The sequence below is a fragment of the Grammomys surdaster genome, unplaced genomic scaffold, assembly GCF_004785775.1.
Source record: "Grammomys surdaster isolate TR1022 unplaced genomic scaffold, NIH_TR_1.0 129, whole genome shotgun sequence".
In the NCBI taxonomy this organism is placed as follows: domain Eukaryota; kingdom Metazoa; phylum Chordata; class Mammalia; order Rodentia; family Muridae; genus Grammomys; species Grammomys surdaster.
The window spans coordinates 17,495,671-17,517,499 of NW_021604587.1; the positions used below are offsets into that span (position 1 = coordinate 17,495,671).

General features: G+C 42.2%; 2 protein-coding genes across 8 annotated transcripts in view; both read left to right on the forward strand.

The window, feature by feature from the left end:
- The first annotated feature begins 2,805 nt into the window (after positions 1-2,805).
- On the forward strand, positions 2,806-16,643 carry Fastkd5 (FAST kinase domains 5). Of its 5 annotated transcripts, none has more exons than XM_028754428.1 (3): positions 2,806-2,895; positions 3,979-4,125; positions 13,764-16,643. In XM_028754428.1, exon 3 carries the CDS (start codon positions 13,801-13,803, stop codon positions 16,225-16,227), a length of 2,427 nt encoding a protein of 808 aa, XP_028610261.1. In that variant the 5' UTR covers positions 2,806-2,895; positions 3,979-4,125; positions 13,764-13,800; the 3' UTR covers positions 16,228-16,643. The 5 variants fall into 5 exon arrangements, with proteins under 5 accessions (XP_028610261.1, XP_028610268.1, XP_028610234.1 ...); XM_028754401.1 differs by lacking the exon at positions 2,806-2,895 and adding an exon at positions 10,090-10,194 and having other exon boundaries at positions 4,013-4,125; positions 13,727-16,639; XM_028754412.1 differs by lacking the exon at positions 2,806-2,895 and adding an exon at positions 10,095-10,194 and having other exon boundaries at positions 4,014-4,125; positions 13,727-16,639.
- Positions 2,850-21,829, forward strand: part of Ubox5 (U-box domain containing 5) — a 34,739-nt gene continuing 15,759 nt past the window's right edge. For 2 of the 3 annotated variants that reach the window (XM_028754444.1, XM_028754460.1), the window contains exon 1: positions 4,049-4,125. The gene's annotated coding sequence lies outside the window, so the exon portion shown is untranslated. Of the gene's footprint in view, positions 2,896-4,048; positions 4,126-21,829 lie in introns of those variants that run through there. The other variant, XM_028754452.1, reaches the window with a different exon arrangement.

Below are 21,829 nucleotides of genomic sequence, written 5' to 3' on the forward strand. Positions count from 1 at the left end.
CTTTTCCCAAAGAAATAAAATGGAGAAAGCTTCTTGGATGGCAATTCTGTGGCCAGCTTGTATCTTTGCAAGTATGGGAGATAAAGTGGGGGGGGGGTAGGACAAAGCTGGAACAGATATTTCTCCAGAAGAGGCATGAGACCAGAGTTACTTATTGTGCTACGCAAGGAGATTGGCTCAAAGCCTAAGTCTTCCATGTTTGTCCAGGAGTGTGGTTCCACCTTTCCTACCAAAGGGGGTGTTCTCTCTTCAGTTCAGGCTCTTAGCAGTGTTACCAGCTGACTCTAGCTCAGGAGCTGTATGCTAGGCTGCTATCCAGAAGGCAGGTAATATGGAGAGCTAGGCACAGCCTGCAGTCACTTGAACACTTCAGTGATTAGCATGGAATCACAGAATGGGCTTTCAATTAATGACAAAAGACCCAAGTATGATGTAAAATGGTGAACTGTCCTTTACAGAATTGTCTGCAGTCCTCCCTGCAAAACCTCACAGTAACAACAACAATGGAGTACTCTGTAGGCATCACATCTAACCGCTTTTAAAAAGTGGTTTATTTTCCCTTCACTCGACAAGTCTAGTAATAGGTATCATGGCTATTGGCTCTCTGTGGATCTAAAGCAGTGGTTCTCGATGTGTGCGGTTTGACCCCTTTGGGGTCAAACGACCTTTTCACAGGGGTTGCATATTGGATATCCTGCTATCATATATTTGCATTATGATTCCTAACAGTGACAAAATTACAGTTATGAAGTAGCAATGAAAATAATTTTATTTTCACCACAACATGAGGTATTAAAGGGTCACAGCATTAGGAAGGTTGAGAACCACTGAGCTAGAGTCTAGAGTTTTCATCCTCCCACTCATCCACCCAACCTGTCTCCTCTTTGCCACAGAGAATCCCAGCTCTTTGATAAGATTGATTTGCACCATTTCATCATAATATTGGAAGTTTTTCTGAGGCTGGGTGTGGTAGCATATACCTTTAATCCCAGCACTCAGGAGGCAGAGATAGACAGATCTCTGAGTTGGAGGCCAGCTTGGTCTACATAGTGAGTTCCAGAACATCTAGGGCTACTCAGTGAGACACTATCTCAAACAAACAAAACAAATTAAACCGATAAAAATACAGATACTTTAAAAAAAGAAAAAAAAGTTTTTCTGGGGGTTGGAAAAATGGCTCAATCAATAAAGTATCTGCCATACGGGTATATAAACCTGAGTTTGTATCCCAGCATCAATATAAGAACAGGCCCTGAGGTCCAGTCTGTCTGTAACCCCAGAACAGGAGCCACTAAGTGGATTCCTGGAGTTCATTAACCACCCAATCAGAATCTGTGAGTTCTAGTTTCAGTGATAGACACTGTCTCAAAAAGTAAGGTGGAGAGTGACTGAGGCAGTTGCCTGATGGTGACCACTGGCCTCCATATGCACAAACCAAGAGTCCTAGAAGCATGTGATAACTCCTCCTTGCCAGTCCTGTTGGCTAGAGGTGGGCTACAAGCTCCTCCCACTTCATGGGAGACTAGGGAACAGCATTTTGCAAAGAGAAACTGGACTGTCATGGCTGCCTAGGAGCAATCAAAGTTTATCCCCTGCGAGTGGGATTTTTCACTCTGGGTTTATGAGCAGGCTGTAAGCAGGTAAGACATCCCCAGCCAGTGTAAGCCATGTTACCAACGGTCTATGGGGCACAAATGTTCATACCCAGGCAGACTGCCTTACATAGAACTCAAAAGCTGGAAACTGGTCTCAAATCTCTTTGCCACAACCTCTTATATAGCCGGTCTCTCTCTCCCCTCTGCCCTACCCCCAGCCCCAGTGCTTTGGAGAGAGTATGATGCCTCTCTCAGTTCTCCTTCACAGCTTCTCAAACAGATGGCACTGACAAGGCTGAAGATTGAACAGACACCCACAGGCCTGGGACCAGGCATTGCTACTACATAGGACTTGGTAGAATCTTTCTTGCCTTGATAGCCAAACCAGCCAGGTGTGAGGCCCTCCTAAGAGAGGTAGAAAACAAACCCTGACCTACCCGCCTTCAGCACCAGCTCCATTTTCTCTCTCTCTCTCTCTCTCTCTCTCTCTCTAAGACAAAGTTTCTTTTCTTTTCTTTTTTCTGGTTTTTCGAGACAGGGTTTCTCTGTGTAGCTCTGGCTGTCCTGGCACTCACTCTGTAGACCAGGCTAGCCTCAAACTCAGAAATCCTCCCGCCTCTGCCTCCCAAGTGCTGGGATTAAAGGCGTGCGCCACCACCGCCCGGCAAGACAAAGTTTCTTTATATAGCCATGGTTGTTCTGGAACTATGTCGATCAGGCTGGCATCCAGTTCATAAAGACTTACCTGCCTCTCTGACTCTTTAGTCCTGGGATTAAAGACGTGCATCACTCTGCTCGGCTCCTTGCATCCATTTTTCATCTATCCATTGCTAGTTCCTCTTTTGAAAGCATTTCCACTATTAGAAATGCATCATTATCCTCTTTGTATAGATGACAAACTAGGCTTGAAAAGTTTGCGTGACTTCTCCAGTCATAAAACCCAGATGGCAATCCTAGGATTCGAACCTGTGCCAATTACTTCTGCTCAATTACTTTCAAACAGATCCTTCTACGATAATATATATATATATATATATATATATTTTTTTTTTTTTTTTTTATTTTTTTTTTTCCCTACATGTTCTAAGCTACCTCTTGAAGTCAAAAGCTGGAAAACATTCATGGAAAACGCTGACTGTAGTCTTTTGAGCCTCGGCGGCTCCCGTACCAACGCAAGCGGAAGGAGAGGGCCGCTGGCCGGAAGTGGGTTGTGGAGCGGTTGATGCTGGAGGACTGTGTGTATTGACTTACCTGGTGCGGCCCGGGACTGGAGTTAGGGCGCTACTTTCGTGGGCTTCAGGTGAGTTGGCGGCCGGGGAGGCTCGGCTTGCTGCCTGCACTCTGGCCCCGTCGGGCCCGGGCCGCGCGCTCCGCCATCCTGGTTATCCCGAGCCTGCTGCTCCGAGGCGGTGCTTCCCAGCCGGCTACCCTCGCGCCCATCCGAGCGCCTCTCAGCATCTAGGGTCACCTTATCACACCGGACTGCTGTGAGAGTGGGCAAAAGACTTCTTCGAACGGTGCTTTTAACTCCCTGTGAAGTGGAGATCGTGTCTGTACGTATCTCACAGGGCTGTTGTGAGAACAGTCTATCCGGTTCCTTTTTACATTCTAGTGTGCACGTGAAGCCCTTGCAACGCGACTTAGCGGGTCTTGGGCGGGGCCTGAGGGTCTGTTTCTGACCAGCGTCTCGCCAGCACTTTGAGCAGCGTTTGGTTTAGGGCTTAGGACGGGGTGAGGCAATAGGACATATACCTTTTCTTCATTTTAAGCAGTTTCTGGCTGTCCAGCTCGGGTCAGTGGTGTTTCTCCCTTCTCTTTCTCTCTCCAGGGATAGGAAATGATTGCTCCTTTTCTGTTATGATCATAACATCTCTTTGCACTGACTCAGGAACCTTGGACAGGAGCCTTTATACTAGATACGTTCGAGTCTTCTCAGGGGCTTCTTTGCTCACTCAGCGTAGGCATCTGGGCATTGCTTCGTCCTGTGGAGCTCATATCTAGGCACGCTAACGTCAAAGGGAACTGGTATTTTGTGCTCGTGTTTTCTGCACTTTGCCCACACTGTGAGTACTCAGAGCAGTGCCTTTCTAGAACTAGGTTCTGAGGCTTACTGCCCTCAGTTGCTTCAGGCTAGCCCTAAGGGATTTAGTCCTGCTTGGTGGATGAAACTAAAATCTGAAGACTACTGTTTGTTTCATTCAGCTGAGAATTGTGTGGGTCTGATGTGCCTGTGTGTCTTCCTCATTCATTGTTTTTCCCCCCCTTTTTGGTCCCCAACGGAGCCTTGGTATTTATCATGTAAGTAAGTCAATTTTTTCCTTTATTTTTATTGTATGTATATAGGCAGTTTGCATTTATGCATGTCTGCACTATTTGTATGCAGTGCTGGAGGAGGCCGGAAGAGGGCGGTGGATCTTCTAGGACTTGAATTAAAGTTGATTGTGAGCCACAGTGTGGGCATTGGGAATCAAACCCTGATCCTCTGGAAGAGCAGCCAGTATTCTTAAACAGTGAACAGTCTCTCCAGCCAGTAAGTCAACTTTTTTTTCTTTGCTTTTTGTTTTTTGTTCTCTGTGTAGCTCTAGCTGTCCTGGATGTTGCCCTGTAGACCAGACTGGCCTTGAACTCACAGACACCCTGCCTCCCAAGTGCTGGGGTTAAAGACTAGCTCTGCCGCTACCACCTCCACCACTCCTACCACCTGGGCTTCATAAGACAACTTAAGTATAAAAGAATTCTGGCCAGCCATGGTAGTGAACTCTCCCCCCATTCCCCATTACCCCAAGACAGGGTTTCTCAATGTAACCGGTACTGGCTGTCCTGGTCTTCTCATTGTAACTAGCACTGGCTGTCCTGGACTCAGACTCATGAGATCCTACTGCCTTTCCCTACTGAGTACTGGACTAAAGGCATGACTTTGGCTGGCTGGTGGTGCATTAAAAAAAAAAAAAGATTTATATATTTTATGTATATGAATATACTTGTAGCTGTCTTCAGATACACCAGAAGAGGGCATTGGATTCCATTATAGAGTGTTGTGAGCCACCATGTGGTTGCTGGAACCTGAAGAGTAGTCAGTGCTCTTAACTGCTGAGCCATCTCTCCAGTCTCAGTGTGTGTTTTTAATGCCACCATTCAGGAGGTAAAGGAGGTACATCTCTTTTAGTTTGAGGCCAGATAGGGGTATAGTAAGACCCTGAACTCTCCCAACCCCTCTAAAAAAGGGAATTCTGAAGTTTCTTACATTAAAACTTTACAAATTGGAAAAAAAAAAACAGGTTAAAAAGAAAAAAACCCAAGTGTTTGGTTGCATTTGATGGGAACTATTGTTGAGAAATTTCTCTCATGACTGTGTAGGTGTTTACATTTCTCTCCACCTGCTTGCGTTTTCTAAAGTGGAGGATGGGCATGGTGACATAGGTCTAATCTTAGCACACAATTCAAGGCCTGTCTCTATGACTAGTGTTAAGTTCTCCAACCTAGGACAAATGGCTAACTGAGGTGCCTGTCTAACATTTCAAATGGCCATCATGTTCTACCAGCAGCTCCCATTACAGAGTCATCCTGGCTGGCAGACTCCCCCTTCTACACTAACCTCTCCAACCCACAGACTGAGTTTCCCTTCTTCTGGCTTCTCTGATTTCTACATAATCTCAGCCATTTTGACTACCAGCCCTTTGACTCCTTTGCCTCTTGGTTCCCATTCTCCTGGCCTCTTGGCTTCTGGCTCTCTCCTTCCCCTCTCCCACATGGCCCAGTTTAGTCTATTGGCCATGTTCCTTCTGAGCTCTTCCAGATACCCCTGGCTCTTCTCTCCCTCATAGTTACAATAGAACTCCTCAGCTATACCTAGGGACTGTTATGTCCTCAGTTTTTCCCATGCAGCTAATGTACTTTGAGGTCCTATCTTTTTTTTTTTTTAAGAAAAAAAAAGAAAGAAAGAAAAAAGAAGAGGAAGGGGAAAAAAGGAAGAGGGCTGGTTTGTGCTAGGTATTATTTTGTTTTGGCTTAGTTTGTGGACACTTATTTTGACCTACACATTTCTGCACTTATGCTTAACCATCCTAGATTTCTTTGGTAGCTCTGCTCCTGTGCAGAAACAGAAGGGAAGAAACAGCCTAGTTAATGTTCTTGCTGACAGCTCAGGGCCCTTACTGTCAGTTTCTAAGCCTTTATGGCTTTAAATTTTGGTAGACTCCCAGCAAGAATCTTTAGTCAGTAGAAAAAGTTAGAGGCTAAGGTTATAGTAAGCCTAGCATGTATGAGGCCCGGAGTTTGGTTACTAACATTGCAAAAAAGAAAAAAAAAAAGACAATATGAGATTCAGTAATTGGTAATTTGTATGTACTGAGTGTATTGTGTACTAACTGATTTACAGCTATGGCTAGCTAACCTTTTTTGCCCAGTTCTAGTTTCTCTAACTTCTGAGCTATGGTTTAGAATGGCCTTGCTGAGGCAAGTATCTGGAAGGTCTCTAGCTTCTGTGATGTCACATTCTTCTGGGTGCTTGAGCAGTTCCTTTTGGGAATACTGACACTTTGAAACTGTACTGTGCTCTATCGGGGTCCATAAGAGGAGACAGAGAGTAGGATGCATTTAGAAGATTTATACCAGGCAGGGAGCTTTGTGCAGTGGCATCAGATTGATCCTTTAATAAAGGAGCCAGGAATTAATTGAACATATCATAGTGTTCTCTTTCCAGCTTTCTTGTATGTGCTCTGGGAAACCTTGAGGAAAGGAGTTAACTGTTTTCTCTATCTGACAGCACATGTCTCCTTTGCAACAGTCTTCCTCCCTATTGCCTGACTCTGCACCCTCTCTTCTGCCCCCCAGTCCATCCCCTTCCACCTCCTTTTTTTATTTTATTTTTTTTTAAAAGACAGGGAATCTTATTGTGTAGCCCTGACTAGCCAGGAGCTTCCCGTATAAATCAGGATGGACGTAAGCCCACAGAGATACCTACCTGTCTCTGCCTTCTTAGTACTAGAATTAATAGCACCATTCCACCCTCCCCAGGGTTTCTCTGTGTAGCTTTGGTTGACCTGGAACTCACTCTGTAAAACAGAAAACAGGTTGGCCTCAAACTCATGGCTGTCTTTGCCTCCCAAATGTTGGGACTAAAGGTGTGTATCACCATGCCTGGATAGGTTTGGCCTTTGTTTGTTTGTTTGTCTTGTTTTGTTATTTTTGAGACTGGGTCTCATATATCCTAGCCTGGCCTCAAACTTAGTGTATAGTTAAGGATGGTCTGCCTCTACCTCAAAAATGCTGGGATTACAGGCATACACTACCACACTTCTAGCACATGTATTTTGTAAATTTAATTTTTGTTGAAGTTGTGCCTGTTTGTGATTTAAATAGTTCAACAGCACTTATAACACTGTCAGTTTTTTCCATTTCTTCCTCCATTTTTGTTCCCCAAAGCATTTTCAATAGTCTGTTCTTTGGCATTTATTGGTTTATTTCTTTTTCTTTGAAGTTTGGTTTAGTGTTATAGCAGCATGATTAAGAGACATTTTAGAGCAGCTGCTTTCATGTAATGTTTCTATTGGTTAGGTGGGCTTGCTTGCTTGCTCTCTTCCTGCTTTTATGTAGTATTGGGGAGTGAACTCAGGGCCTCGGTGTGGTAGACAGTGAACAACTACTGAGTTACATCCATGGGTCCTTTTTATTGTTTTTGTTTTTAGACTTATTTATGTGTATGAGTATTTTTCCTAAATGAATGTATGTGCATTATGTGCTCAACTGGTGCCTGTGGAGGTTAGAAGAGGGCATTGGATCCTTTGGAACTGTAGTTATAGATGGTTGTGAGCTACCTTGAGGATACTGGGAGTTGAACCCTGGTCCTCAGAAAGAGCTGGGACCTTTGTTTTGAGGCTGGGACTAAGTTTCCCATGTAAAACTTTTTATGCCATTCCAGCTCCCTGGGTCCCTGGGTTACAGGTAGGAGCCATCATATGGCCAGTGTTGCTCACCCCTTGCCCTCCCTCTCTTTGGTTTGATTTGGAGACTTATTCCTGTTTCCTAGGCTGGTCTTCAACACCTCCCGCCCCCTCCCCACGACAGTTCTGTCTCTGTCTCTTATACATACCTGTATGTATTATGCATTCCACTGTGGATGACCAACCAGAGGACCATCACCATACCACAGTACTTTCATACTAGACTTCTGGCCTCTCCCACATCAGTATAGTTTTAGTTGATCATTATTCAAAGTTTATTGTAATAAAATCATGTAATCATTATTCACATAGGAATAGGGAGTATTAATAAGCAGGGAATAAAATTGTTTCTGGTATAACTTTTTGTCTTAATGGTATCTTATTTTTCTTTCTATATGTGTATGTGAGTGAGTGCTGTGAGAGTGTGTTTTCAAAGGCCAGGCCTTTACCTTCCTTGGAGGTACAATTATGGAGTTTCTGAGCTTAACTGACTCAGGTCCTTTGGGAAAGCAGGATGTTTACTTAATTGTAGAGCCATCTATTCAGCCTCTCTCTGTCCCTTTTTTCTTTTTTAAATTGGAAAGAAGATTTCAGTATAATCTATGTTGGCATCAAGCTCACGACCTTCCTGCTTCAGCCTCTTAGGTGCTTGGATTATACCGGTAGTGCATGTGTGGGAGGGAATCTAAGCACCATTACACCTGTAGTGTATATGTGCACACCTGGCAATAGTTATTGCTAATGTTATTATTGGCTTATTTGTCTGTCTGTCCATCCTTAGATTATCCATTAGAAGTTTGTCAGTTTTGTTATTTTGGAAAAAGTTTCTCTGTTTAATTTAGGCTAGCCTTGAACATGTGTTGATCCTCCTGCCCCAGTCTCAGAAGTATTGAGGTTAGAACTATATATAAGTAAGTGTCACCTCAACTAATTTAAAACCAACTCACCCTCCTTCCTGGGACAGGGATCTCATTACATAGCACTGGTTAGTCCAGTAGACTATGTAGACTTAGGCTGCCTTCAGATTAACATTGATCTACCTGCCTCTACCTCACCAGTACATTAAAGGCATGTGTTACCATACCCAGCATATTAACATTTTTCTTTTTTCTTTTTTTAAATTTCCTTTAGATTTATTTTATTTTACATATATAAATGTTTTGGCTACATATATGTATGTGTACCATATGCATGCCTGGTGCCTCATCATTCAGAAAAGGGTATCATCTGGACTAGAGTTGTTAGTTATGTGGGTGCTGGGAAATGAACTGCGGCCCTTTGCAAGAACAAGTGCTCTTAGCTACTGAGCCATCTCTCCAGCCCTTAAAACTGTTGTTTTGTTTGTCTGTTTGTTGATTTTTGGTTTTTTAAGACTGGATTATCCTTTAACTTACTCTGTAGACCAGCCTGGCCTTGAACTCAAAGACTGCCTCTGCCTCCTAAGTGCTGAGTTTAAAGATGTACACCATCTTTTTTAGATTTATTTCATGTGTCTACATATTTTGCCTGCATGTATGTCTGTGTACCATGTTACAGAGAGCTGAGAAAAGGACATTAGATCCTCTGGAGCTGGAATTACCTATGGAAATGCACACGGTGTAGATGCTGGGAATCAGCTTAGATCTGCATCGCTGAGCTCTCTCTTCAGTCCCTCAACCCCCGAAACTCTTTATTTTTTCCATTTCATACATCTGCCAACTTTTAGGTCTTTGGTTGTACTACTCTTTATTTTGATTGTAGAATATCCTGAAAATCCATTCTTTCGTATAGATGTCAGTTCTGGAGTCTTCTCTTTGTCCTGTATAAGTAGGGTGAATTGACTGTAGTACTGATAACTAGAATACTAGAATTTGGTAGGCAGGAGATACTCTTGAGTTGACTGGGTATTAATACTCTAGCTCCTGGCATCTGGAAAATGTGGAAGAAGTAGCTTCTTCAGCCCTTCCCTTAGGTCTGGACCTGTGCTTCCTGAATTGTGTTGCTGTCTCTGTCTCCCAGTAATGTGGCCTTTACAGGCTTTGAAATCAAGCGCCACTCAGCCCATTGGCTCTGTACCATGTGAAAGATTTCTCTTTTTCCTTATGAGAAATAGTTATTTTTAAAAAATTTAAATTTTTTTGTCATTAACACAAATTTTAATTAGGAAAAGAAAAAGACAGCATTGGTATAGAAGTAAAGACAGCATTGGTATAGAAGTAAAGACAGCATTGGTATAGAAGTAAAGACAGTATAGAAGAGGCCCTGAGACAGTCAGGGCTCTTGTCACTTCCATCTTAGAACGTGAACTGCTTATGTGTCTGTTTTCTCTTGAGGCAGATCTCATGTAGCTTCAGCCTTCTATTTACTTATTTTCTGTTTGTGGGTGTTTTGTTTCCTGTATGTCTGTGTACCATGTGCCTATAGAGGACAGAAGGGGTACTGGCTACCCCAGGCCTGGGATTATAGATGGTTGTACATGTGGGTGCTGGGAATTGAACCTCAAATCTTCTGGAGGTGCAGCCAGTGTTCCTAAGCAATGAGCCATCTCTCCAGCACAGCTTTCTGTTTTTAAGCTTAGGTCTCAGCATGACGTCACAAAAATGAACTATGTGGATATGTTTGCTTCACCTCCTGAGTGCTGAGATTACAAGTGTGTGTTACCATGTCCAGCTATAGAGGTAATCTTCTTTACTTTTTTTCTTTTGTTTTTGTTTGTTATTTTAAGACAAGTTTTCTTTATATAGCTCTGGCTGTCTTAGAACTCTCTATGTAGACTAGGCCAGCCTCAAACTCACAGAGATCCACTTGTCTCTGCCATCCAAGTGCTTCGATTAAAGATATGTACTCTCATGCCTGGTTTATAAAGGTGATTTTTCTAAAAAAGTATTTTCTAGATTATTACTTTTATGTGTGAATGTCTTGCCTGAATGTAGATGTATACACTGTATATATGCCTAGTGCCCACAGGAGCCAGAAGAGGGCATAGATTCCCTGGAACTAGAGTTACAGTTGGTTGTGAGCCACCATGTTTGTGTTGACAACTGATCCTGGATCCCCTATAAGAGCCCCAAATGCACTTAACCACTGAGATGTCTCTATCTCATTTAGAGATGATTTTTTAAAAGTATTGTTTATAGGCCTAGGAATACAACTTACTTGGTGAAGTACTTGTTTAGCATGAAGAGGCTCTGGGTTCAGTCCCCAGTACCTCATAAAACAGTAGTGGTAGCACAGCCCTGGAACTCAAGCTCTAGGAGTGGGAGGCGGGAGGCTCAGACGATCAAGGCCACCTTCAACTCCCTAGTGAACTTGATACTAGCCTGGACTACATCACCGGTTTTCAAAAAACATGGGCTGGAGAGATGGCTCAGCTGTTAAGAGCACTGACTGCTCTAACAGAGGTCCTGAGTTCAATTCCCAGCAACCACATGCTGGCTCACAACCATCTGTAATGGGATCTGATGCCTTCTTATATTAAATAAATAAATCTTTAAAAAAAATACATAGACTTTTCAGAAGATCACTCATAGATATTTTGCAGCAACAACCTTCTATGGTTCATTAATTGGTCACTCATATCTCCTTGGGGTTTGCAAGTAAGTATGGGGAAAGGAAAAGAAGAATGAGCAATGAAGAAAAAAACTATCTCAGTGGTTAAGAGTATACTTGTTACTCTCACAGAGAACACAGTTCGGTTCCCAGCACCCATGTGGTGGCTAACATATGGGACTCCAGTTCAGAGGATCTAGCACCTTGGCTCCATGGTACCACACACGTGGTGCCTAGACATGCAAGTAGGCAAAACACCCATGTAACATAAAATGAAAAATAATTGGTTTTGCTGTTGTTTTGTTTTTGAATCAAGGCCTTACTATGTAGACCAGGCTGAAGATAAAATCAAATATGCCTGCCTCTGCTTCCTGAGTGCTGGGATTAAAGTCATGTGCCACCACACTTGGTAGAAAAAGAAGTCTTTTTTGAAAAAGAGGAGGAGGAATATGGGAGAGCCATTTTCATGGGCTGCTCATTATTTTCCATGGGAGGAAAATGGAAATTGTACTGCTTCTAGCCAAGTGAGGACATAATTAGTCCTGACTCAGTGGCACCATCGCATTCTGCCTCCATCAGGGGAAATGTGCTGTGCCCTGGGTTTGTCAGCAGCACAGTCATGTGAGCTGGTGTTGCTTGTCATTGAAGCACGGGTTTCAGTTGGCTTTTTTCTACCTATGCATCAGCAGTAAACGGCTTCTGAACTTTGCTTCCCACCCACCACTACCATGTGCAACTTTCTGAGTATGCATGCATCCCAGCTCCTGATCACCTGCACTAGTGATTCAAGCTCTGTTATTAGCATCTGGAAGCTAGGTGTGGTGGTACCCACCCGTAAGCCCAGCCTGTTTTAAGTAGACAGGCAAGAATATCATGAATATGAGGCCAGCCTAAAGACCACTCAGAAAACAAAGCAGCCTAAAGAGGACAGTTTTCTAAGAGGGTTAGCATTGAAAATGACAGGATTCTATAGTTTGTACTGTAAGAACTGGGATGGTTACAGTGGTTATAATTAATTAAAGCTTACACCCGTTTTAAAGCACACTAAGGGTCAGGAGAAATGGTTCAGCCTTCTGAATAGCTGAGGTTATAGTCCTCCTCCTTCATGCCAGCATTAAAGTACGTTTCCCAAAGCAGCACCTGGATTTTAGTTTCTCCTGTGCTTTTATTTTTATATCCTCTAAAATGAAAGTTTTTATTATTTATATTTGTTGGCCATTTTTTTTTTTCGGTTTTTTGAGACAGGGTTTCTCTGTGTAGTCCTGGCTGTCCTGGAACTCACTCTGTAGACCAGGCTGGCCTCAAACTCAGAAATCCGCCTGTCTCTGCCTCCCAAGTGCTGGGATTAAAGGTGTGTGCCACCACTGCCGGGCTATATTGGCCATTCTTAATTTCTGATTCTTTCTACCGTAAAGAGTAATTTCAGAGTTAGATATTTTCTGCTTAGGTCTATCATTCACACTTCTACTCATGCACAACCCTTTCTGAACTTCCCAGACTTTCATTTTGAAACCTAACCTAAGCCAGATGTATGATGTGTATCTCAGTACTTGGGAGACAAAGATGGGAAGATCTCTGTGAGTTTGAGGCCAGCCTGGACTACAAAGCGAGGTCTGTAAAGGCCAGCCAATGCTGCACAGTGAAATCCTGTTTCGAAGGAAAAAAAAATGGACCTAGAAGAATAGAATCACGAAATACCTGTTGTGAGCTGGAGAGACAGCTCAGCGGTTAAGAGCAAGCACTAGGTGCTCTTCCAGGGATCCTGAGTTCAAGTCCCACTGCCCATATGGTGACTCACAGTGGTTTATAACTGTAGTCCCATTGTATCTGATGCCTTTTTCTGGTGTGCAAAACACTCATACACATTAAATAAATAAACATAAATTCATATATATACAAATCTATAAATAAATTTTTAAAAAGCCTTAAAAAATATATTTCCTGCGCTTTCAGAGAACCTGAACTTAGTTTCTAGCACCCAGATCCTGTGGCTCACAACTGCTTGTAACTCCAGCTCAGGAGATCCAACCTTTTCTTCTGACCTCCTCAGACACCAGTCACACAAGTAGTACGTATACATACATGCAGACAGAACAGCCATCTGCACATATCAAAAATTTAAAAAGCAAATCCTACTTTTTCCTTTATACTGTTAGCGTGGCAGCTTTTATCAGTTACTTGTATTCTCCAGGGACTATTATGTGTTGAGGGTAAAGAAATGAGTTATCTACTTTTAACCCCCAGCTTTCTTTTGGAAATCTGTTCTTTACAAGGAAGTGAATTTATATCAAGCAGCAGTCTAAAAATCACCTAATTGTGCCTTGGGTGTAACGTTTTCTTGTTTGCAATTCACACAGAGTTTGTCTTTCACACTTGTGCTCTGGGCATTCACTAACATTGAATGCACTCAGAGTTTGTCCTTCACACTCAATGGCTTGTGTTCTGGGCATTCACTAACACTGAAAATCCTTGTATGGACAGTAGTACAGTCTGCATCTTTCTCTTTTTCTCATTTTTCTTTTGTCTTTTGAGACAGGGCTTTATAAGATAGTCTTGGCATAGATCCTGTTGCCTCTGCCTGGTAGGTACTGGATTTAAAGGGTGTGTGCCACCACATCTGGCTGCTCCTAATTCTTATAATGTGTACATTTTGTGTTATAGGTAGAAACCACTCATTCTTCATCTACCCTTTTTTCAGTATCTGGCACCAATTCTGGTCCCATCATTTGTGGCCCATGGCTCTTGTGGTATGCCGAAGATTTACAGGCAGTTTCTGTGGAACATCTCCCTGTCCATCTCTAATGAAGCACCGTAAAACTAGAACGTCTGACTTTTCTCTGACTGCCAAGAAGATCAACACAGACTCCAGAATGTCAGCAACTCTCAAGCTATTAAAACTTTTAAAATACAAAGCATCTTGTAATCCTTCTGCTTACCATGCAGCCCAAAGCATGGCATATTGGCATATGGAAAACATCACACAATATGGGGAACAGAATTTCCCTAAACGTAGTAGCTCCCGCCATCTTGCCAGAAAAGTTAAGAACATTGATACCACCCTGTTTCAGAGAACCTTCACAACCAGCAGTGCTCACCTGGGTTTGGAATTCAACAAAGCTTCTACCCTTAAGGCCAGTGAATTGCATCCAGACTCACCCAATGCCAGAAGAGGTGAAGAGGATGTAGAGGTCTTTGATTCCTTTGAAGGAACCCGAGTTTTCTTAAAGCTAAGGCCAGAGTACCAGCTTCACAGCTATAACAGAAATGAGACTCGCCAACCCTTATCTGTTTCAGAAGGTGAACTAATTTTGCACAAAGTCACATTTTACCAAAATAAACTCCAGCCAGAAGTCATAACTAATTATTTTTGTAAGCTCAGCTCTTTGCCAGCAGAACAGAATTCTGTTTTGCTATCCAGTAACAGCTTTGCTTTGCTCTGCCATCTGAGTGTGAAAAACATACAGCTCTTTAACACCTCAGATCTGATCAGTATTTTGAAAGCCTTTGTTGACTTAAGAATCCCCAGCTCCCCTTCGATTTTAGATGTGTATGAAACCAGATTTTGCCATCAGGTATGGGAGATGAATCTGGATCAGCTTCTCCTAGTAGCTGATCTTTGGCGGAACTTAGGCCGCAAAGTGCCTCGTTTTTTAAAAATTTTTTTTAGTTATCTTAATTTACACTGGAGAGAGCTATCTTTGTCTCAGCTGGTTCACTTAATTTATATTATAGGTGAAAATCGTCAAGTACCACAGGACCTGATGCAAAAACTAGAATCACTGATCCTTAAGTATCTAGATTCAGTCAATTTAGAGGAAGTTGGTACAATCTGTTTGGGGTTTTTTAAATCAAGTAGTAGTCTTTCTGAATTTGTCATGCGGAAAATTGGAGATCTAGCTTGTGCTAACATGCAGCATCTGAGTAGCCACACCTTAGTTCATATTCTTAAAATGTTCCGCTTCACTCATGTAGATCATGTAAATTTCATGAGGCAGTTTGGAGAAATTGCTCCTCAGAGAATTCCTTCCTTGGGGGTTCAGGGTGTTATGCATCTCACTCTTGCCTGCTCAGCCTTACGCTTCCTGGATGAAAGAGTAATGAATGCAGTAGCTGCCTCTTTGCCTCCAAGGGTAGCACACTGTCGAAGTAAAGATGTTGCCAAAATTCTGTGGTCGTTTGGAACTCTGAATTATAAGCCACCCAACACAGAAGAATTTTATTCCAGTCTGATAAATGAAATCCACAGAAAGATGCCTGAATTCAGTCAGTACCCAGAGCACCTTCTCACCTGCCTGATTGGCTTGGCATTTTCTGAATACTTTCCAGCTGAGTTCATAAATGTTGCTCTGAGCCCAGGGTTTGTCAGGTTAGCTCAAGAGAGAAGTAAGTTTGAACTCACTAAGGAACTGTTTACTCTTGATGGTATAGTTGCCATTGAATGTCCAGATTACAAGGGCAATCGTCTTAGTTCTCACCTTCAGAAGGAAGCATCTGCAAATCTGTGGAATTTAGCAAGCAAGGATATGAGATCAAAGCCTGAATTCCTAGAAACTCTCTATTTACTTGAGACCATGTTGGGTGGCCCCCAGTACATCAAGCACCATATGATTTTGCCTCATACCCGATCTTCTGACTTAGAGGTTCAGCTTGATGGTAACATGAAGCCATTACCATTTAATAGTGACTCGACACCAACTGAAGATGGAGCCCAATTACGGTTTAAGCAAGTGGGAGTCATCCTTACAGATGATTTGATGAATCAGTTGCTAAAGGGAAAGGCCAAGAAGTATTTCCAGGAGGAAACTGAATTAGAGACTGGCCAGCCACCCACAGAGTTAAGAAAGAAGACAATTGTGCCCTTGTCGAACTCTGATTGCAATGGGACAGATCGATTGGGGGATGTGGGTACGGTTGGCTTGTGCCCTCTCACCCACATGCAGCCCCCACTAGTGAAGCTAGCTATCCAGTTCACAAACAAGAACCAATACTGCTATGGTTCCAGGGATCTACTTGGATTGCACAATATGAAGAGGAGGCAGCTGGTTCAAATTGGGTACCGTGTGGTAGAATTACCGTACTGGGAATGGCTTCCACTACTAAAAAGAACTCGCTTAGAGAAGCTAGCATACCTCCATGAGAAAGTGTTCACCTCTGCTCTCTGAAGGGCACTCATGAGTATTTATCCTCATACAAGGAATAGTGCACACCCTACACCAGTAGATTGAGCATTCTTAACCAGAAAATCAAAGTCAAATATTCAAAAATCTGGAACTGAGTACTGACAGATCTCAGATCAGGGATACCCAAGTGGTAGTCTATGCAGATACCCTGGACTTCAACTCTCAAACACCTCTAGTCTCAAGTATTTGATTACAGGGATTCTCAACCTGTCTTCCAAGTAATTATAAAAGCCAGAGTGTAGGTGGGTAAGACCATCTATTGAGTAGTCATGGGTGTGCTCTTTTCTGTTGCAGAGCCTATAGCAATTATATGTTACTAGAGGTTGTGTATAACTTACTCTAGTTGTTTGTTTTGCTCAGGATAAATAAATAAACATCTTCAAAGTGACATTGATCCACAAAGTCTTACTGCATTGTTTTTCTGTATATGTTAGTCTTAGTCTTGTTACAATTTGAGGTGGTCTTTTGTTTTTGTTTTTAAAATAATTATTATGTGTGTGCTGGGAACTAAACTCTTCTGCAAGAGTAGTAAGCACTCTTAACCACTGAGCTTATCATCAGCCTCATCATAAAACTACACTTCGAAGAATATAGTCCAGTGTTTTGGTACAAGCCTTTAATCCCAGCACTCAGGAGGTTAAGATAGGTGGATCTCTATCAGATGGAGGCCAGCTTGGTCTAGATAGTGAATTTGAGCCTAGTTAGGGCTACATAGTAAGGCCCTGTTCCAAAAAAAATTAAATAAAGCAATAAAAAAGCCAATGTTAATTAATGAATTAAAAACCAGAACAAACTAAACAGCCCTAGACATGGTATAGAATCACTAAGCCCCCTTGGAGGGCTAGAGAGACAACTCCACCTGTACTGCTCTTCCAGAGGACCAGAGTTCAGGTATCCGTGTGTAAATCCAGCTCCATCTTCTGGCCTCTGTAGGCACCTGCACTCTTTCACATACTATTTAAAGTGCTGGTTGGGTCACTCACTGGTTCCCAAATATGACAAGTAGTTCAGATGAGAAGGAAATGTGTTTGCTCTTAGGTTGCAAAGTCCAGTGAGTTTGTGATTTGCCTGATTCAAGTTTGGTTGTGTTAGAGCCAACCACATAAGGAGATGATGTGCATGTAAGTAACATAAATCATTGATAAACACATGGTGTTTGTGAGAATTTATTTTAAAAGGAATTACTTCTCATCACCATCCTGTTCTCGTTAAAGGTCACTTCTGTGGTGGACTTTTTCTGATCATGCCAACTCAAACTACTCCTTTGGTCTTTGATTGTGATCTGTCAAAACCTGCCATTGTGTTTAATTCATCTCTGAGACCCATAAAGGTTTTAGTTGTGATGTCAATTCTTTAGGATTTTCTATATATAAGCTCATGTATTTGTATATAGAATTTTATGTCTCTCTTCAACTTTGGCTTTCTTTATTTCTCTTACCTAATCATCCCTGGCAAGAATTCTAATAAAGTTTTGATAGAAGTAATGGAAGTCAACATCCTTATCTTCTGATCTTATGGGGGATACTCCTGCCTTTTGCCATTGAGTATGATGCCAGATGTGGGTCTTCTTACACACTATCATTTGAGGAAGTTTCTTTTTGCTCCTAGTTTATTGAATACTCAATAGTTAGTTCATTGAATACTCAGTAACTATTCTGTTGTTTTTGAGACAGGGTCTGTGTATAGGTAGCCCTGCATATCTTGGAATTCTTTGTGTAGACCAGGCTGGCCTTGGGTACAGAGATCCGCTTCTGCTGTCTCCTGAGTGCTGGAATTAAAAGGCCAGTGCCATCACAAGTAGCCAAGTAGGACAGTCTTACATCTGAAAAAACAATTCATTGTTTAGCTGAAGCAATTTAAGTAATCACTATTTGGTAAATCTGTTAAAATGAGATAGTATCTTGGGTTTAGGGCCACAGAAGGGAACCCAATGAGTTTGTGTTGAGTTAGGGTTCAGTAGTTAGAGATTTAAGTTGGAATTCCAGGAGAAACTGAAAAGCCTACGAAAGAAGGCTCTGAAGAAAAGGGACAAGGTCAGGATCCCACACTACTTTCAGACAGCATTACTAAGCACTTCGTACATTATTAATCTTAATCGTTTTAAGGGGAAAAAATCATTCACTCTTTTTTTTTTTCCTAAGAACAAAAGCAAGGCTAAGGACATGAGTCAGTTACAGTGTCTGCCTCACGTGTGAGGTGCTGGGTTTGGTCTACCACAGTGCAGATAAAACTGTTCACATATGCCTTGAGCAGTACCTCAGACACACTAAGCCTGTGTGTGACTTGCCTGCACACAGCATCAAGTTACAGGTGTCTTTTAGACCCACACTTGTGTTTAGTCCTCTTGTCCCAGTGGCCATATATATGGAAATAGCTAGGATAGCTGTCTTTCATTTTAGCTAGCTCTGAAAAGTGTTGCAAGACACATTTTTTTCTTGGATGGACAGGTAACTCAATTTAGAGATTATGAGAAGTACTATGTGTTTTTAAAAGCTAAAGTATCCAATTTCTAAAATTGCTCACTGCATTGGAGTTCCTCCTACTCTTTAAGGTTAAATGCTTTTCCAGTATTTGACAAGTAATCCCCACCTCTCTGGTAACCTGTTTGAACTCACTCTTTAAAATATATGTATCTTCCAGAATTACTTTCCATTACGTTCTTGTGAAACTCAGAGATTGTATAACTCAGCTATGACAACTTCTTTACAGGCCCCAAATGGGTACTCAAATGCTCAGGGTGTCATGGTCACCCTCTCCTCTTCCAGAGTAGCTCTCTGTACCTCCCTGCCTCTACATTTTGAATCTCAACAACAACAAAATGTCAGCTTGGTTGCTTCAAGCTCTGGGGCACATAGTTAGCTACCTTTTAGAGAAGATAATTCCTCCCATTTGTGCAGGACTTTGTCCACTTTGGTATTCAAAGTCCTATTATGTTCTGGGAAATCCCTCAATCTTTGGTAGACCAGAACCTAGTAGATAATTCCTCTTGACTCCTCCCTTCCCAAGCCTAAGCATAGAAGAAAACATTTGTCCGTCCCCAGAGTGTGCCTGTGGATGCTCTGTCCTCTCTTACGCTGCCTCTGAGACCTGAGGACTACAGTCAGTGTAGCTCAACATAGCTATCCACTGTAGTCAGGGGTAACTTCTGCGTGCCCACCATTACTTTCCAAATTGCATGTGCATGCCTAGGTGGAAGGCTTTTATTTCTGTGGTGCTGGCCATCTAACCCAAGGGCTGTGGATTTGAGACAGATGTTCAACACTGAGCCTATATCTTCAACCCCTACTTTTTTTTTTTTTTTTTTTTTGAGGCAGCCTCACTGTGTAACCCATTTTGGCCTTGAATGCTAAATCGTCCTGCTTCAGCTTCCCAAGTTGTCCTTCAACCTCCATACATGCTTTGGTGTGTTGTGTGACTGCCTATAAATATTTTAAAGTCGATAGTAACCATAGTAGATCATACCTGTAATACTAGCAATTGGAAACCAGAAGGATTGCCTTATGTTCCAGGCCACCCTCAGCTATATAGTTCCAGCAGGCTGGTCTGAGCTACAGAATAAAACCCTGTCTCAAAATAAAATAAAATAAAATAAAATAAAAAAATAAAAAAACCTAACCAATTTCTTAGAAGCTTTGAGTTTTTTTCAGTGTACTCAGTAACACATGGGACATAGTTCATTTTCCTTGTTTCTCTTTTGAATAATATCCCTCCCTCAAAATAATCAAGAGGAGCCTGGTGGTGGTGGCGCACGCCTTTAATCCCAGCACTTGGGAGGCAGAGGCAGGCGGATTTCTGAGTTCGAGGCCAGCCTGGTCCACAGAGTGAGTTCCAGGACATCCAGGACTATACAGAGAAACCCTGTCTCAAAAAACAAAAACAAACAAACAAAAAAAAAAGAAATAAAAAAAAAATCAAGAGGGAGAAAAATTCAAAGGAAAACCTGAAAATTGAGGCTTTCTCTATGAGTAGTTTGTACCGTAGCATGCATCTTTACTGTCTTCAAGCCCTTTCTGTAGAACAGAGAGTGTGTGAGAACTCTTCAGCCAGAAGAAAGAGGAGCCTTTTGAAGGGTGAGTTGCTTCTAAGTGGTTCAGAATTGCCTTTGTCATCTAGGAAGTTAATGCACAACCTCATTAATGCCATGTTTCCTCTTTGTTATACGCCTTCTAGGACTTTCCTATGAGCAGTAGCTTTCAAACTCTTGTTGGTTTTTTTGTTTGTTTGTTTTTGTTTGTTTGTTGTTGTTTTTTGAGACAGGCTGACATATAGACAGGTTGTCTAGGCTAGCTTTGAACAATTCTAGCCAAGGCTGACTTTGAAGTACTAATATTCCTGACTTTACCTCTTGAGTAATGGGATTAAAGGCGTACATCACTACTGCAGGTTTATGTGGGGAAGGGATCAAATCTAGGGCTTTGTATATGCTAGGCAAGGATACCCCAAATGGAGCTACACCACCAGCTTGAGAATTTGAAGAGTTCTTTTGGTGTGTGTGTGAGTGTGTGGGGATGTGTGGGAGGGTATTGTTTGTTTTTGTTCTGGAGATTGAACACAGAACCTTGTAAGTGATAGGCTACCCACTTTACAACTGAGTTACATTCCCAGTGCTTTGTGTGTCTGTGTCTACATGTGCACATGTAAATGGATGCACATGTCGGTGTATGTGGAGGCCAGAAGGTCATATATGTCTTCTTCAATCACTCCCTTTTATTTTCCAAGACAGCATCTCTCACTGAAGCTGGAGCTCACCAGTTGGTTAGACCAGCTGGCCAGCAAGTCCCAAGACCTCCCTATCTGCTTCCTCAGCACAAGGGTGGGTTACAGGTGCACACAGCCACACATGGCTTTTTATGTGTGTGCTGGAGAGCTGAACTCACTTTACCAACTAAGCAACTTCTCAGCCCATTGTTCCATTTACCACAACCCTTAGGAAGAAATCACTTTCACATACAAACCATGAATGAATGAATGAATGAATGAATGAATGAATGAATGGTGTAGTTTTAAATTTGTTTAAAATTTCATTTATTACTATACTCTATATAGTATATATGTGGTGTGTATGTGTGAGTTTGGGCATGCACATACCATAGTACACTTATAGAGGTCAGAGAACAACTTTTGGAAGTCAATTCTGTTCTCCCTCTTTCTATTCCCCGAATCAAACTCAGGTTATAAGACTTACATAGCAAGTACTTTTGCCCACTGGGACACCTCACCAGCCTTATGTGTTTGTTGGCTTGAAACAGGGTCTTATGTAACCATAAGACCTCAAACTCCTTGTGCAGACAAATAGGATGTTTGACTCTTGATCCTCCCGTTTGTCTCTCCAGTGCTAGGATTATAGGCCTGTACCACCATGCTCAGTTTATGGCAGTGCTGGTAATCAGACCCAGGGCTTCATACATGGGAGGCAAGCACTCTACCGACTGAGCTCCATTCCCTAGCCCAAGTCTGTATATTTACACACACATGTGCACACACATAATCATATCTGAAACAAGTTTCACAAAACAGTGTTCACCCTTGTATGTGGTACATTTCTGGTATTTCATTTTTAAACTATTTAATTAAAAAGAAATGC